The 15944-nt window shown below is 38.8% G+C and overlaps 1 protein-coding gene across 1 annotated transcript; it reads right to left on the reverse strand.

Annotated features, from left to right (window-relative positions):
* Positions 1-14: 14 nt before the first annotated feature.
* Positions 15-15689, reverse strand: LOC117329640. The gene is made up of 13 exons (XM_033887667.1): positions 15562-15689; positions 9248-9386; positions 8479-8709; positions 7111-7692; positions 6799-6958; positions 5938-6220; positions 5270-5368; positions 4747-4872; positions 3709-3885; positions 2902-2959; positions 2288-2560; positions 1260-1982; positions 15-925 (listed from the first exon to the last, which is right to left on the reverse strand). Exons 1-13 carry the CDS (start codon positions 15643-15645, stop codon positions 657-659), a joined length of 3204 nt encoding a protein of 1067 aa, XP_033743558.1. The 5' UTR covers positions 15646-15689; the 3' UTR covers positions 15-656.
* Positions 15690-15944: the final 255 nt, after the last annotated feature.

Genomic DNA, 15944 nt, shown 5'->3' on the forward strand with positions numbered 1-15944 from the left:
TAACAATACATTAGTTTTAACCGAAAGGGGACCTCTATTGTATTATATTGTCAGTGAGAAGTTCCGGTGTTCGAACTAAGTTTAATTCTAATCAATAAAACATACTTTAGTTGGTCTTAGAATTTCAATTATCAATTTATGTGCATGATTAAGTCAACGACAATTACATGTAATAATAAAGAAATGAACAAGATATATATGTGAAAAAAGAAGAAAAAAAAAAAACCTTCGATGAAATATCTCTGGGAAAATCTTTTTCGTTTCAATGATAATGGTTACAATATATCTTGATCGTTTCTTTCTAAACATACAAACGAATTACTCAAAGGGCGATAACCGTTACACTGGACAAGTCACCAAATGCTATTTTACTAAATAATGCACCCCTAGGTTTCGGAAGGTTTTTTGTGATACTACGAAATAAACACAGCTTCGCTACTATGTCTGACTATGCATAAACGAAATATTTGTCATCATTTCGTAAGAGTAAAAATGAAATGTTCATCTTATGTACAACAGAAATTCTAGCTTACGTGAATAAATCATTATTTGTGTTCTTGCCATTTAGACAATTTTTTTCTCATAGTTCAAACTCTATATTAATGCACCGGGACACTTCAGTCACAAATGGTTGTTGTATTCATCTTAAATGTCTCTTATTCCCTGTGATACGTGATGACGTATTCCGGGTAGCATTGTTCAGCTGTATATACGACGAACTCCCGAAAGAGCCAATGCCCATCTCCAACGACGGAATCAAAATGGCCATGACCGCTTGTGCAGTTGTCCCGAAGACAGCCGGTATTCCGGCACGGAGGCCGACGGTACTTCGTTGGGTTGTGGTCCTTACACACGAACATATTTCCCAGCAACATACGCACAAGCAGCATTTTCTTGGAGCCTGGAGACCTCTGTTGCTTATTATCTAAAACAGGTAATGTTTATATATAATTTCTTAAAACCCAAATACCATTTTACTGAGAATGCTAATGAACGGGGATATACTGGTCACAAAATGTCATATATAACATATATTTTCAAAAGGGTTGAACAAAAAAAAAAAAAAAAAACCAGAGAGACAGAGACAGAGAGAGACAGAGAGACAGAGAGAGAGGTGAATAGGACATCTACAACTATAAATGTGTTATAATTTATTTTTCTCGTCAACTCTATTAACAGAAAGCACAACAGAATTCATACTACATATCATTCTGTTTAGGAAAAATTACACTTACGCATTATGAAGGTACTAGTCTTACCTGTGTATTGGTCCGCTTTCGTAGAGGATTCAGCACCATATATACCCATACCAAACATCGCTTTCTCATTACTCATCCTGCAGTCTAACCCCTGCTGAAGCACAGTCTGCAAGACATCGGGCTTGGTGCCGTGGAACATATAGTGCTCATTGATCTCCGGAAATACATCCTCATGAAGTACAGACACATCTTTGGGTGACGTAGCTATAGGTCCTTTGGTTTGAATATTGATGTCTTCTAGTGATTTCAGGACCTTTGACCCTTCTTCTGCCAACATTCGGAAATGTTCGTGACGCTTAGTAGCATATCTACTATACATGTCGATGTTTTCGATTCGCTCTATCTTGTCAACTTTTATCCGTCTGTGACTGAGATTAATGGCGTCACGTCCTTGCCCTACAAGCTTTTCATTCCAGGTGCTCCTGATCAGACCGCTGATTGCTTTTTTGAAAGCGGGAGCATCCACCGGGACCAAAGCCACTCGCTTTGCTGCCCTGTTGGTTTTGGAGAGAACTGTGAGAGGAGTATTGGCCTTAAAATGGGACCAGTACGGAGGACTGATTGGGCTGTCGTGTGCCAGGGTGTACCAGGTCGACGGAGAACACTTTAAAGACTTTCCGATTTTAGCTGAAATTCCATTTGACAACGCATCCCTCAGGTGTTTGACGACTTTTGACACTTGTGACACCTCACCCTTCAGTAGAACCTTGGATCCAGATTGATCTGAAAAGTAAAAACTCATGTATACTTATATTTGATCAACCCTATCGGTCCATTTAGTTTAATAGAGGGGGCCGCGGTGGCCGAGTGGTTAAGGTGTCCCGACACATTAACACTAGCCCTCCACATCTGGGTTACGAGTTCCAAACCTACGTGGGGGAGTTGCCAGGTACTGACCGTAGGCCAGTTCTTTGAAGGTTTATGTTGTAAATGTAAAATAGTAATTATATAAATGTCCGTTTATGCGTGCGTGTGTGTTGACGCCTATTGATATACCCATACCCGCAAGTCAAGTATATGTAACGTACCGAACTCCATCTTCATAGGCATCTTCGTGTGTTCATCTGCAATCTCATACAGCTTTGTCTTCGTCCGTATGGAGATGTTGGAATGAATAGTAACATTATCGGCGAAAAGAAATTCATGTTTTATTGCGCTGGTCAGTTCCTTAGATAGCCGTTTGACCTTTCGACTGCCGCATGATAATTCTATCGAACATCCAACAGTTTCTTTTGAGCTTTGCATTGGACTAGTTGTTGCTTTCGTCTTCTGTATCTTCTGTGATGGCGTACATTTGCAATCTGTTTCAATATGAATACATAATGTCATAAAAAAGGTCGTTTGCAATACTATATTTTCATTCTTTAAACACATACAACATACGTACAATAACAAAAGTGTGAGATCAGAAATACATGAGATCACTCTGTTTTCACAATAGTAGAAAATATCAATTGTCGAGAATCAATACTGTAGTTATTAAACTAGAAAACAATTTGATGGACAAGACCCTAGTTGGTGATAAATGGAAATGTTGCATTAACCACCAATAGCTTTAACGATTTTCACTTAAACTGGTTGTAATTTTTAAAAATATGTTTTTCTTCCATTGATTTAAGTCTACTGTGTTACAAGAACTTACTTATTTCCTCTGCCAATTTGCCATAGGTTTTGTCGTCGAACGCTACGATCGTCACTTCCTGTCAATAGAAAATTTATAATAAGACTTACATGTTGTAAATGTTGACCATTTTAACAAAATGATTATACAAAACAGATCATGAAATTTTTTAAAGTAACATGGTTCGACCCTCCTTGCTCTTGTCGGTTTTTGTGTGTCTTGTAGCTGATAATGGATGGCATGCAATAGGCCGTTGTTTGCTGTTTAGTAAGATAGTTACAAACTACTGTAAAGAGAACCCGGCTGAAAATGACCCTGACAGTTAGTTATAATTTTGTATATTACACTGAACCTAGTTAAATAGTCAGTTATTTATTAAAGATCACCATGATATAATAAACCGTAACGTAAAAAAGTAAGAGTTGTTTCCCTGGGCAGCTCAAAAAACGAACCATCATATAAAATACAGTGTATATAAAAAACAACTAAACAAATAAACAGGAATTTGATATTTCATTAAATGTTGTGAATATCTTACGATGTATTTATCGTAATATGGTTATGTAGAATATGTCAGCAAAATGGGCTTAACTATTTCCAATATGACTTTCAGTGTAGACAAAGTCTGTGCGATGATGAACCATAACGATTCGCTACATTATTACTTCAATGCAACCTGTTTGAATTCCGACTTCACCAGACCATATTTTACCTGTTTGTATCCAGGTCACAACCCCATTCCCACATAACCATACACACACACTCGCACCCCGACACGCACGTCCACCCCCTAACACCCAATATACACTGTCTTTACATAAAATGCACCTTGAAATTATTTCTGGGGTCATTTAAGACTTTTGCCGTGGTATCCACAGTTACCGCGACAGCCACATGGAGAGGGTACTGAAGCATTTGCCCACTGCCCATTACGGGCAGGACGATAGACTCAAATCCTAGCTTTGCTGCCTTTTGAAAGACCGATTCCAAGACACACGAAAAGTTCTGAAAGTAGAATTGTTTTCACAGTATAACATAAACAACTTAACTCATGACAAAATCAAAAGTAAATCAATACATTGGGCAAATCAAGACTAATACATGAAGTGTATGGCATGCAATAGGCCATAAATAGTAAATAGATTGTCATTTATTTAATGATTTTAATTTTTCAATTACACTTGCCGTGTAATGTTCAAAATTTTCTTCAAAATGGAGGCAAGATATTGACAAAAAATAAATGACAACCTCCAACCCTCAAGGTTCTATTAAACATATGAGGAGAGATAACTATCTTGCCTGCCTTCTTGTATAATCTATACAAAGAGGTGCTTGTCACGAACGACTCATTCAATGTAGCATAGTTTCAAAACGTTTATGTGATTGTAAAAAAGTGATCCTGATCTTGACTACCTGACGACAATGTATTTTAAATAACAACTTGCATTTCAAGGAAGAAATATATTCTGCTTAAGTTTCAAATATACATCAACTATATGAATAGGATATGGTTAAAAAGCTAAAGGCTGTATCAAGTTTACTTGGTTAGCATCTGCAAAATAAAAAAAAGAAAAGAAAACAAAAATTGTTCGTGGCTGCGAGAGTTGTACAATTACTGACGATTCCTATAATAAGTTGTTCGCCAGATAAAGGCAATACTTAGATTAAATCATTAGTCCGGCAGACGACGTTGCAAAATGTTTAATTTGGTAGGTTGTTTACGTATGATAGTCCAAACGGCAATACTGAGAGGCCAAATGTGTGAGGCCAATCATAAAACAAAAAATAGAAAGTCGTACCTGGTTTGATATTAGTTTTCGCTGTGACGCTACACCTGGTAATACTTATATATAAATAAAAACATACCTGGTCCGACGACGAATCCTGTCGCTGTTTCAGAACGACAGTAATGAGGTTTTTACAGGACAGTTTCCCGCCACCACAAACAATGGTTCCTTTACCGTTGTACGCTTGCATTGCGGGATGATACGACTGAAAAACGAACATATAATTTTCACCATCAATGTGATCATATATCATAAATTGACTAAGATCACATCTATTTGTTTAAATATTCCTGTTTTCATACAATTCCAATTTTATATAAAAAAAATTGCTTTAGAGATGAAATAAACAGACAGATATCGTTTGTTTCATAATATTGCGAAACATTAATCTTCTTTACTTCTTACGTTTTGAGATAAAAAAAATTGAAATACAAAAGATATGATCCCTTTTTTGATTTCCGAGAACAAAATGCACATTTTATTTCTTACGTTTGGAGAATAAACACGATATTTCGACAATAAAATGTAAAAAAAAAAGTAAGAAAAAAAAAAAAAATGAATATATAAATAAATGAAAAATAAATCGGCCATAGTTAAATTACCTGTACGAGTTCATTCCCTCCTCTCTTGGCGTATGCTCGAGATATCATTCCTTCCTGTAGCAAGAGATTCTCTCCCACCACATTCACCAGAACGTCCGCCTGGCGATATAAATGGGTGCGTGACGTAAAACAGTGTAGTATTTGCTTGTGCATTTCTTAACGAGCATGTGTGCAAAATACGCAACCGGAACTGAAGTAGTCCCAAAGAAGTGAACAATATAATATTCAACATATCAAAACGTTATTGAACTTGTCAGAATGATGCCAATCTCACAGATGACTGAAAGAACAGCTGGATACATTAGTAAATCATTTCTTGTTTAGTACAATATCACAACAACAATATGCGTTATGTATGGAAGATAATGCTGTACAGAGTGTACACTTTCTCTACCTGATAATAGTTGTCAGAAGAAAACTTGTAAATTGTGTAACAATATATAGGTCACGCGAATCATGTCGATCATTTGTTGAAAAAAAAAAACAGAAAATAGCAACATGAAGCCGAAACCTCAATTCAAACTCAAAAGCGAATGCACAAACAAAAATATGCACCTGCTTTGAGACCCTTAAAAAGTACAAGGAGAATAAGACAATGACTTCCGTAACGATACGCGTCTGCGCAATCGACTTGTGAGCATTATAATGCAAAAACAGCAATTGCCTACCTTTTCTCGAGTAACGTCCCCTTTCTTGAACGACAGTTTGGTACCATTGATGTTGGTGGAATCTGATCTGTCTGTCCTACCTGGGCTTGATCCCAGACGTTTACCAGACGTGCAATGAGGAATTGTGACAGTGTCATTGTCAAAAATTGCTAGGGACATGGTTGGATCCAGTAATCCGAGCATTAGGAGGGATGGGTCATTCCTGGAAAGTATCGCATTGTGGGCCCCTCCTGGTGACAGTTTGACCTTACCGTCACGTCTAGATTTTCTGTCCGCAGCACCACTTAAAAACCAATAACAAAATTAAATTCACAATTGTTGTAAAAGGCAGAAACAGTACTGAACACCACGCGGGAGACCGGTCTCATATCTTATTCAGAGTACTTCCGGCGTGCCTAAAGACACAACGTCTGAGATCTAATAGAAACGCAAGTTTTCAATAGTTGCAATAGCTTAATCCTGTACAGACTGACTTATGGACTGTAACAGATAACGCCATCTTAGGTTCCTCAGGAGAAATGACAAAAATCTTCATAAGAACGTTTTACCTGGTACAACAACAATTGTGTTACGCCATTTTTGCATTTGAATAACATTGGGTAATAATATATCACCATATGATTGAAGAACTCTCGAAATTGGTTACATGTATGCGTATTGTATTAGAGGGTAGATATCCTGTAAGTTGACTTTCAAAATATCTACGCTAAAAAGGACACTGTATATAATACATTTGAGTATCCAGGCGTTACGGGTTGAAACCGTCGTATTCAAGCTTACACAAAAATGTCATCATTGCACAATGACATTATTATGATATGGCATGATTCTTGCCTTTCCTGTACACTGTAGAAAACTTACCAATACTTCTTATCTGACGCACTACCAGTTCGTGTCTGCTTACTAGCCTTCTTCTTAAATTTGATGTTGATTTTGCAGCCCTTATCTCTTTGAAACTTGTCCAAAAATGTTTTGCCATGCGAAGATTCCAGACACACAGATACTATCTTTTCTTCTTCGTCTGCAGAGAAAAGTGGTAAAATTGGATCAACATAAGACTCGTATAAACAAAATAACACACAGCCGTGTAAACAGCTAAACCATTCGTTTGAAAATTCGTGAAGTATCAGACAAAGGAATTTACCCGTCATTCTGAGATGAATATTGACTTACCGTCGTCACAGATTGTTGACGTACTGATTTCCTTTGTTTCCTCTTCGCCGTCATTTAGGTAATCTTGTGGATAGCCGTCGTCTAATTGAGCTCCTGCGTCAGGCCCGTGAAAGCAAGTTCGGCTTCCTGGGCTGTAATCTCTTCTGTATTTCGAGGAATTAAGACTTTGACCTATTTGTTCATTTTCCGGTGAAGGACATTCAGGTAAATATGAACCAGTTCCCTCTTCATCATCAGAGATTGAAAACCGGCGGTCACGTCTTCCATTCACGGGGGAATATGGATCATCAAGCTCCTCTTCCCAAGGCAGAGGATCAAAATGCATGTCGGGATATGGTCGGTGGCTGCGTTCTGAAGAACCTGGAAAGTCATCATATAGGAATGGTGGTTGGAATTCGGAGTGAGACCTTATATCGTCCTGATGAGGTTCCCAATTTTCATCTTCCATCTCCGGATATGGTTTTTGAGAGTCATCAAAATTAAGGTTCTCTGCAAGCGTATCATGGAAACATGGGAAGTAGGGATGAAAGTGCACAGATTTGCCGGATATCCTATGTGTTCGCGAAAATACCCGGCGTAATACTGAAACATATGGAAAGTGTGGCGTGAAACACGGCAAGCTATACGACTACCTCATGTTACTGTTATCTACTTCACAACAGATGTAAAAAAAAAAAAAAAAAAAAAAATATATCAACTAGACTCATCACTCTCGTTGGCCTAGATTCAAAATCGGAGAAAATCCATGTGGTCGGACAGATATGGCTCCATATACCTTTTCATGTCCGATCGGGGAATCGAACCCTGGTCAGCTAGGTAAAAGGCTTTGGAGTTACCACTGCCCAATCCGACCACCTCGAACATCTATATATAGTAGCAATGGAATCATGCAACACAATTGGCCTATAAATCTCTTTATGTACATGTAACTTACGGACGTTGACCACTATGTCATCTTAAAGGTTACATCATTTTCCTTATGTCGCGAAAATGTAGGCATATCATCTTACACTTATTATACTTACGCCAGAATGGGCATCACCATGAGTGAAATATATCTAGAATAAGAAAATATTTCCAGACCATATAATTTTCGCCCTCAGAACTGTTTTAAATTTGACAATTAGTGAGGTCAGGAAAATGTGTAAGCAAATGATTAGTTTAAATTCTGTGTTCTGAAGTGTTCCTGGCTCAAAAAGAAAATATGTACTTAATATGTTTTTGTCAATAAATGAATTATCTTGATACAATGTACAATGTATATGATAACGCCTGATTTCGGTTAAAAAGCATTGTTGTTCTTCCGACACGATATATTCAGTGGCATCCGTATTAATTTGTAAGATCTGTTTTAAGAGGTAGACTTACCTTCGTCAGTTTTTCTTGGAAACTTTACTATCAATAGTGCGCCCTCCTTCAGCACTTCCGGTCTGTACATACGCCCGATTCCAGAGTCCTCGTCGTAAACGTAGGCGTTGAGTTGTTCAATGTCAAGCTCATCACTGTTCATCACAGCTAGACCGTAAGGCCGGGATTCAATCTTGAATATGAATACGTCCTGTGTTCTCCTCCTTAATTCCTCTTGGCATTCTTTGATATCTGAAACATATACGGTGTATTATGAGAATAATTGCAATGACCAAAACGGGACTCGAACCCCGGACCTTCGAACGTTAGACGTGCACTCTAACCATTTCAGCTACCAGGCCATGAGGCCGCGGTGGCCGAGTGGTTAAGGTGTCCCAACACTTTATCACTAGCCCTCCACCTCTGGGTAGCGAGTTCGAAACCTACGCGGGGCAGTTGCCAGGTACTGACCGTAGGCCGGTGGTTTTTCTCCGGGTACTCCGGCTTTCCTCCACCTCCAAACCTGGCACGTCCTTAAATGACCCTGGCTATTAATAGGACGCTAAACAAATAAACCAAACCAAAAGCTACCTGGCCACCAGCGTTCAGCCGAATCCGACATTTGTATTTTTGCAGAACTAACTGGTAAAAGAACTTGAGTATTAGTAAAAAAAAATATACGAGATCACTGCAAGCTCGTTTACATAAAACACTTTAAAATATGTTTACCCTTAATAATACTGGATATGAGGATGTATTTAAGCAGGTTACATGATAAATTTCTACTTACCAATAATTGGACTATTGAACAGGATGATCGCAACTTGGTCAACATTTGTGTGTCGATAGGTGGATTTCACAGCGTTAGAACAGCAGTCCTCGATCATGGGTATAAGTTGATGGTCATTCGGCAAGAATTCAGCGGACGTCTAAAAGTTAATCATTAATGGAATCAATCTTGGTGCCAGGTCTGGTAATACGGGGATATCTGTTGGTCTGAAGTATACTTCAGTGAACGGGGCCCCAATTAGTATAAATGGTTTGGCTAGCCCCGCAGGAGTCGGGAATCCTATGCCCAATAAGGGAAACCTAACAAAAAAATCCTTCTAATTTAAATTCATTGGGTCAAAAGTTAAGGGCCAATTTAGCATCTTTTTACTGAAGAACATTTTGTTATGACATTTTGAAGAAAACTGGCCGGAATCAATAAGACAACTATCCAAAGGTCAGGGGCATTAGGTCAAAGGCCAAGGACATTTTTTGTGTCTTATCACTAATAAACATTTAATGATGGCATTACAAAAAAAAAACAAATGCTGGGATCAATCAATGAGTAAATATTCAGGTTAAAATTCAGAGTTACTTGTTCGAAAGATCAAAGTTCAAGGTCAAATTTTCTAATTTTTCATTGATGAAAAGTTTGTCATTTCAGTATGTTTACAATTGACTAAATATCAAGGTCACTGGGTCAAAGTTCAAGAAAAATTTGGAACTAAGATCATAACAAATAATTTGTTCTCTGACAATGGCCCTGGATTAGATAAAACAAATAAAACTTTTAAAGTGATTAAAACCATAACATGGATGTGATGACAAGACCGCATTGGCACACTACATGCATGCATGTATATTTTGCTTCCTGCATGCAACTGCTCTTGAAGTCCAAATGCAAAATGTTCAACTGAACCTCGGCGATATGGGTAGATAACGTCTTGATAATTGAGAGGAATATGTAGGCAAAGGACGGGTCCCATACTGACCTGTCAGTTTACTAGGACGTGTTTGTTTATTGCAATGGATATTTCATTATAGGACAGAAAGGTCGCATCATCAGGCTATTGATAGCTTTCGAACTGGGTTTTCCTGAATTCAAATTATCTTTTGACACGGAGTGCATTGGAAGACCGACTTCTTGTAATGTCTTACTTTATTTTATGTACCAAAAACAACTAAGATCCTATTCCTAAAATCCGATGCGCTGGTATTTAAAAAAAAGAAGAAAAAGAAAAATGTAGCTGATTTAGTATTTTAATTTAAGCAATAACTTGACAGGTTAAAAATAATTATATAAACTTTTTAAACAGTTTATTTTATTAGTCTATATTTTAAAGCCATCGATTAGCAACCTGAAAATATCTGGTTCGAATCACAAAGATGTGCATGATTATTTTGTTTTATATTTGCTACATGTACTTCCAGGGTATCATTTATATTTTCTTTGTTATATTTGAAAGATATTTTAGCATTGAAATGATAATTAATATAATGTATATACATTGTAGTTTAAAATTGAAATTGTTGCGATAGAAAATGTTCACTTGAATGAAAAATAAGTGTGAAATAAACAATTTACTCGGTATTTCTTCAAAGTTAATATAAACGAATTGCAGCGACGAAAGGATACATACATGTATATGGGTAGGCATACACCATTGATTGACCTCAAATACGCAGTGTGTTCGCAACGGCCCATTAAAATTTATATTGTTACTGTGAGTATTACAATATGTTACGTGATATTTTACCTGTACTGACGCCTTGCCTGGCCTACGTCAGGATAAGCGGGTTAACAGAAATACGTACATGGTTTGGTTTATTTTGTTTAACATCCTATTAATAGCCAGGGTTATTCCAAGGATGTGACAGGTTTTGGAGGTGGAGAAAAGCCGGAGTACCCGGAGAAAAACCGCCGGCCTACGGTCAGTACCAGCTGCAACTGGTCGGGACACCTTTTTTTCTTTTTTAATCACCAAACAACATAATCACATATTTACATTACAAATAAACAGGAATATGTGTACAAAGTTCCGCGTCCCCTTCAATACGTGGTATTGATAGGTACTAGAATGGGAAAAGTATTTATAATATACATGTAACTTAAGCATATACAATGTTTTGCCATAATTACTGAAATATCTAGGTGAGCGATACAGGCGCCATGTGCCTCTTGTTTCTTTGAAATGATTGTTAATTCTTCCTGTTGTGTTTCAGTATATGACACATTAATATGAGCTGATGTTATGTCCCGGACAAAAAAGGGGGAATTAATTTTGATAGACAGAGCCTGGTGATAAGCCAGGAACGCTAGATCCCCCAAAATGGGCATGCGTAAAAAACATGGCGACAAATTCAAAGGTCAAGAAGTGTCGTGGCAGAATCAAGGCAAGATTTCCCTTTAGTGAGGAAAATCTCTGTCCATTGTAATCAAGGTGTATCTAATGGTACAAGGTATTGGGTTCCGAGTCAGGATTGTACTTTTTCAATAAAAAAAGGAATCAACTCTGTTACAATTTGGGTACAAGAACCTCTAGCTGTTACATCTTAGATGTGAAATTGTACAAGATGAGATTAATCTAGGGCAACAAACACCAACGGAGGGTGATAACTCCGTCTAGGGCAACAAAACACTAACGAAGGGTGATAACTCCGCCTAGGGCAACAAACACTAACGAAGGGTGATAACTCCGTCTAGGGCAACAAACACTAACGGAGGGTGATAACTCCGTCTAGGGCAACAAACACTAACGAAGGGTGATAACTCCGTCTAGGGCAACAAAACACTAACGAAGGGTAATAACTCCGTGTAGGGCAACAAACACTAACGGAGGGTGATAACTCCGTCTAGGGCAACACAAACTAACGAAGGGTGATAACTCCGTCTAGGGCAACAAACACTAACGAATGGTGATAACTCCGTCTAGGGCAACACAAACTAACGAAGGGTGATAACTCCGTCTAGGGCAACAAACACTAACGGAGGGTGATAACTCCGTCTAGGGCAACACAAACTAACGAAGGGTGATAACTCCGTCTAGGGCAACAAACACTAACGAAGGGTGATAACTCCGTCTAGGGCAACAAACACTAACGAAGGGTGATAACTCCGTCTAGGGCAACAAACACTAACGGAGGGTGATAACTCCGTCTAGGGCAACACAAACTAACGAAGGGTGATAACTCCGTCTAGGGCAACAAACACTAACGAATGGTGATAACTCCGTCTAGGGCAACAAACACTAACGAAGGGTGATAACTCCGTCTAGGGCAACAAACACTAACGAAGGGTGATAACTCCGTCTAGGGCAACAAACACTAACGAAGGGTGATAACTCCGTCTAGGGCAACAAACACTAACCAAGGGTGATAACTCCGTCTAGGGCAACAAACACTAACGAAGGGTGATAACTCCGTCTAGGGCAACACACACTAACGAAGGGTGATAACTCCGTCTAGGGCAACAAACACTAACCAAGGGTGATAACTCCGTCTAGGGAAACAAAACACTAACGAAGGATGATAACTCCGTCTAGGGCAACAAACACTAACGAAGGGTGATAACTCCGTCTAGGGCAACAAACACTAACGAATGGTGATAACTCCGTCTAGGGCAACAAACACTAACCAAGGGTGATAACTCCGTCTAGGGCAACAAAAACTAACGAAGGGTGATAACTCCGTCTAGGGCAACAAACACTAACGAAAGGTGACAACTCCGTCTAGGGCAACAAACACTAACCAAGGGTGATAACTCCGTCTAGGGCAACAAACACTAACGGAGGGTGATAACTCCGTCTAGGGCAACACAAACTAACGAAGGGTGATAACTCCGTCTAGGGCAACAAACACTAACGAATGGTGATAACTCCGTCTAGGGCAACAAACACTAACGAAGGGTGATAACTCCGTCTAGGGCAACAAACACTAACGAAGGGTGATAACTCCGTCTAGGGCAACAAACACTAACGAAGGGTGATAACTCCGTCTAGGGCAACAAACACTAACCAAGGGTGATAACTCCGTCTAGGGCAACAAACACTAACGAAGGGTGATAACTCCGTCTAGGGCAACACACACTAACGAAGGGTGATAACTCCGTCTAGGGCAACAAACACTAACCAAGGGTGATAACTCCGTCTAGGTAAACAAAACACTAACGAAGGATGATAACTCCGTCTAGGGCAACAAACACTAACGAAGGGTGATAACTCCGTCTAGGGCAACAAACACTAACGAATGGTGATAACTCCGTCTAGGGCAACAAACACTAACCAAGGGTGATAACTCCGTCTAGGGCAACAAAAACTAACGAAGGGTGATAACTCCGTCTAGGGCAACAAACACTAACGAAAGGTGACAACTCCGTCTAGGGCAACAAACACTAACCAAGGGTGATAACTCCGTCTAGGGCAACAAAAACTAACGAAGGGTGATAACTCCGTCTAGGGCAACAAACACTAACGAAGGGTGATAACTCCGTAAGATGTGAGAGTGGAAAAACAGTAGTATTGTATACCTGGTATTTTTCGCCCCAGGTTATTTTCACCCTTGAGCAAAGGGGGCCGCGTTCGCCGAGTGGATAAGGTGTCCCGACACTTTAACACTAGCACTCCACCTCTGGGTTGCGAGTTCGAAACCTACGCGGGGCAGTTGCCAGGTACTGACCGTAGACCGGTGGTTTTTCTCCGGGTACTCCGGCTTTTCTCCACCTCCAAAACCTGGCACGTCCTTAAATGACCCTGGCTGTTAATAGGACGTTTAACAAAAACAAACCAAACCAACCAAAGCCCTTGAGCAACACAAAAGACATTCGCCCCGTTTAATTTCGCCCTATCATCAAAGGGCGAAAATGGCGAAAATTAAACGGGGGCGAAAATTACCAGGTATACAGCATTCAGTTCTCTATACCAGAGTCTCTGTCTATACTACCCTACATGAAGCTGTCTTATGAGTGTGTATATAATATTTGACGAATCTTTTGTCAAAAACTGATAAAATTATGGTCCAGACATAAGATTTGGAAAAAAAAACCCCCAAAAAACCCACCTTAGTAATACAGAGGCACAGAATCACCAAAGGAGAATGGCGATTTGAACAAGACATCACCGTGAGATTTACTAATGGTGATAATTAACTATATATTTTCCTTATCGTTATTTCATTCTGTATATATCTGGTACGTGTAAATCAACAAATACATGTAGCTAGAAAGCGTAACGCATTGTCCTCTAAAGCTAACATAGATATGTATTTAAAAAAATCTTTTTCCTGTTTGATAAGCCCGGGTTTCCTCTGGTCCTATCAGGGCCAGAGAAAAATCGGGCTACTGTTTGATACAGTGTATGCATGTAACTTAATTGTTACTGGTGGATTTTTATCCTGGTCAGCGTTAAAACCTTATACGAAGAGGTCTGTTGATTGGCATGAATGTTCGACTATTTTCTATATAAATATATACATTTTGTATATGTCCACAATTTGTGGGGATGTGCGTTGAAAAATACCAGTAACTTGTCCCCAAAGACTCCCGATATACTCTGTATCGATAACGGTACATTTAGTACAAAGAGTTCCTGTAATGTCTAAATTGTGGGTTTATTTACTAGGAAGATTTCCGGTATGTTAATATTGTGAGTTTATACGCACAATTACAATTCTGTACTTCAAGGGATTTCTAAATGTCTAAATCAGTTGTGTACATACATGAATGTACATTGCACATTCCCTTGAAAAAAAAGGAGAATTTTGATATCAAACCAACATACATGTAAATGGTGCTTGGCCTTATTGACACATGTATAAGTATGAGTCTACCGCTGTGTATGGTGTCTGTACGTTTAAGGGGGTGGGGATTTCGATGTTAATCTGGGTAACTAATTTGTCATTACTGCAAGACATTTGAGAGGCCTAACACTACAACAGGCTCGTACGTATTTTTGATATGTTTAGGTAACAGGCTGTATTATATATATTTCATATAATATACCATGACAAATTTTTCAATAATAATAATAAAAACAAAAACAAAAACAAAACAAAAAATCCAATATGTCTAGCCTACGGCTTTGACTATGTTTACCCGTGCGAGCAAAAAACTTTCGATATGTCCATATGTAACGGATTTGTACATACTTTTCCACTAATACTGTCGATATACATGTACGTACCTTGACCACTATAATAGTATACCATGAAAAAAAAAACAAAAAAAAACAACAACAACAAAAAAACACTTCCGATACGTCTAGCCTACGGCTTTGACTACGTCTACCCGTGCGAAAAAAGGTTTTCGATATGTCCATATATAACGGATTTGTACATACGTACCTTGGCCACTAAGACACTGTCCGTGTCGATATCGTCAATATAGATATCCAGCGGAGAACAGACCGAAGCTGGTGCGGACGCCATATTGATCAAATCGTCCAACAACAAACTTTATTAAGTACAAGTCCCACTTTAAAAACCGCTTAGATGAATGAAAAACGCGGAAATAATTCTACGAGGAAGTATCACCATTGAGTCACGTCCTGTCACGACGTACGATATATATATCATACATTATAACATGTAGTACATTGTAACACAAATGACGAAGGGATTCGTGCCCTGACCGGGCCTCGAACTAACGACCTACGGCATCTAATCGCCCAGCCAGAAATACCCGAATCTTAGACCACATATTAAATGTATCTATACAAATTGAATCT

Source organism: Pecten maximus, chromosome 6 (genome assembly GCF_902652985.1).
Source record: "Pecten maximus chromosome 6, xPecMax1.1, whole genome shotgun sequence".
NCBI classification, from domain to species: domain Eukaryota; kingdom Metazoa; phylum Mollusca; class Bivalvia; order Pectinida; family Pectinidae; genus Pecten; species Pecten maximus.

Coding starts and splice junctions, on each gene's coding strand:
- LOC117329640 (XM_033887667.1), bottom strand. CDS start 15,645: ATGGCGTCCGCACCAGCTTCGGTCTGTTCTCCGCTGGATATCTATATT. Junction 9,387..15,561: donor ACAGTGTCTTAGTGGCCAAG/GTACGTATGTAC, acceptor ATTAACTTTTAG/ACGTCCGCTGAATTCTTGCC. Junction 1,983..2,287: donor GCCTATGAAGATGGAGTTCG/GTACGTTACATA, acceptor TTTACTTTTCAG/ATCAATCTGGATCCAAGGTT.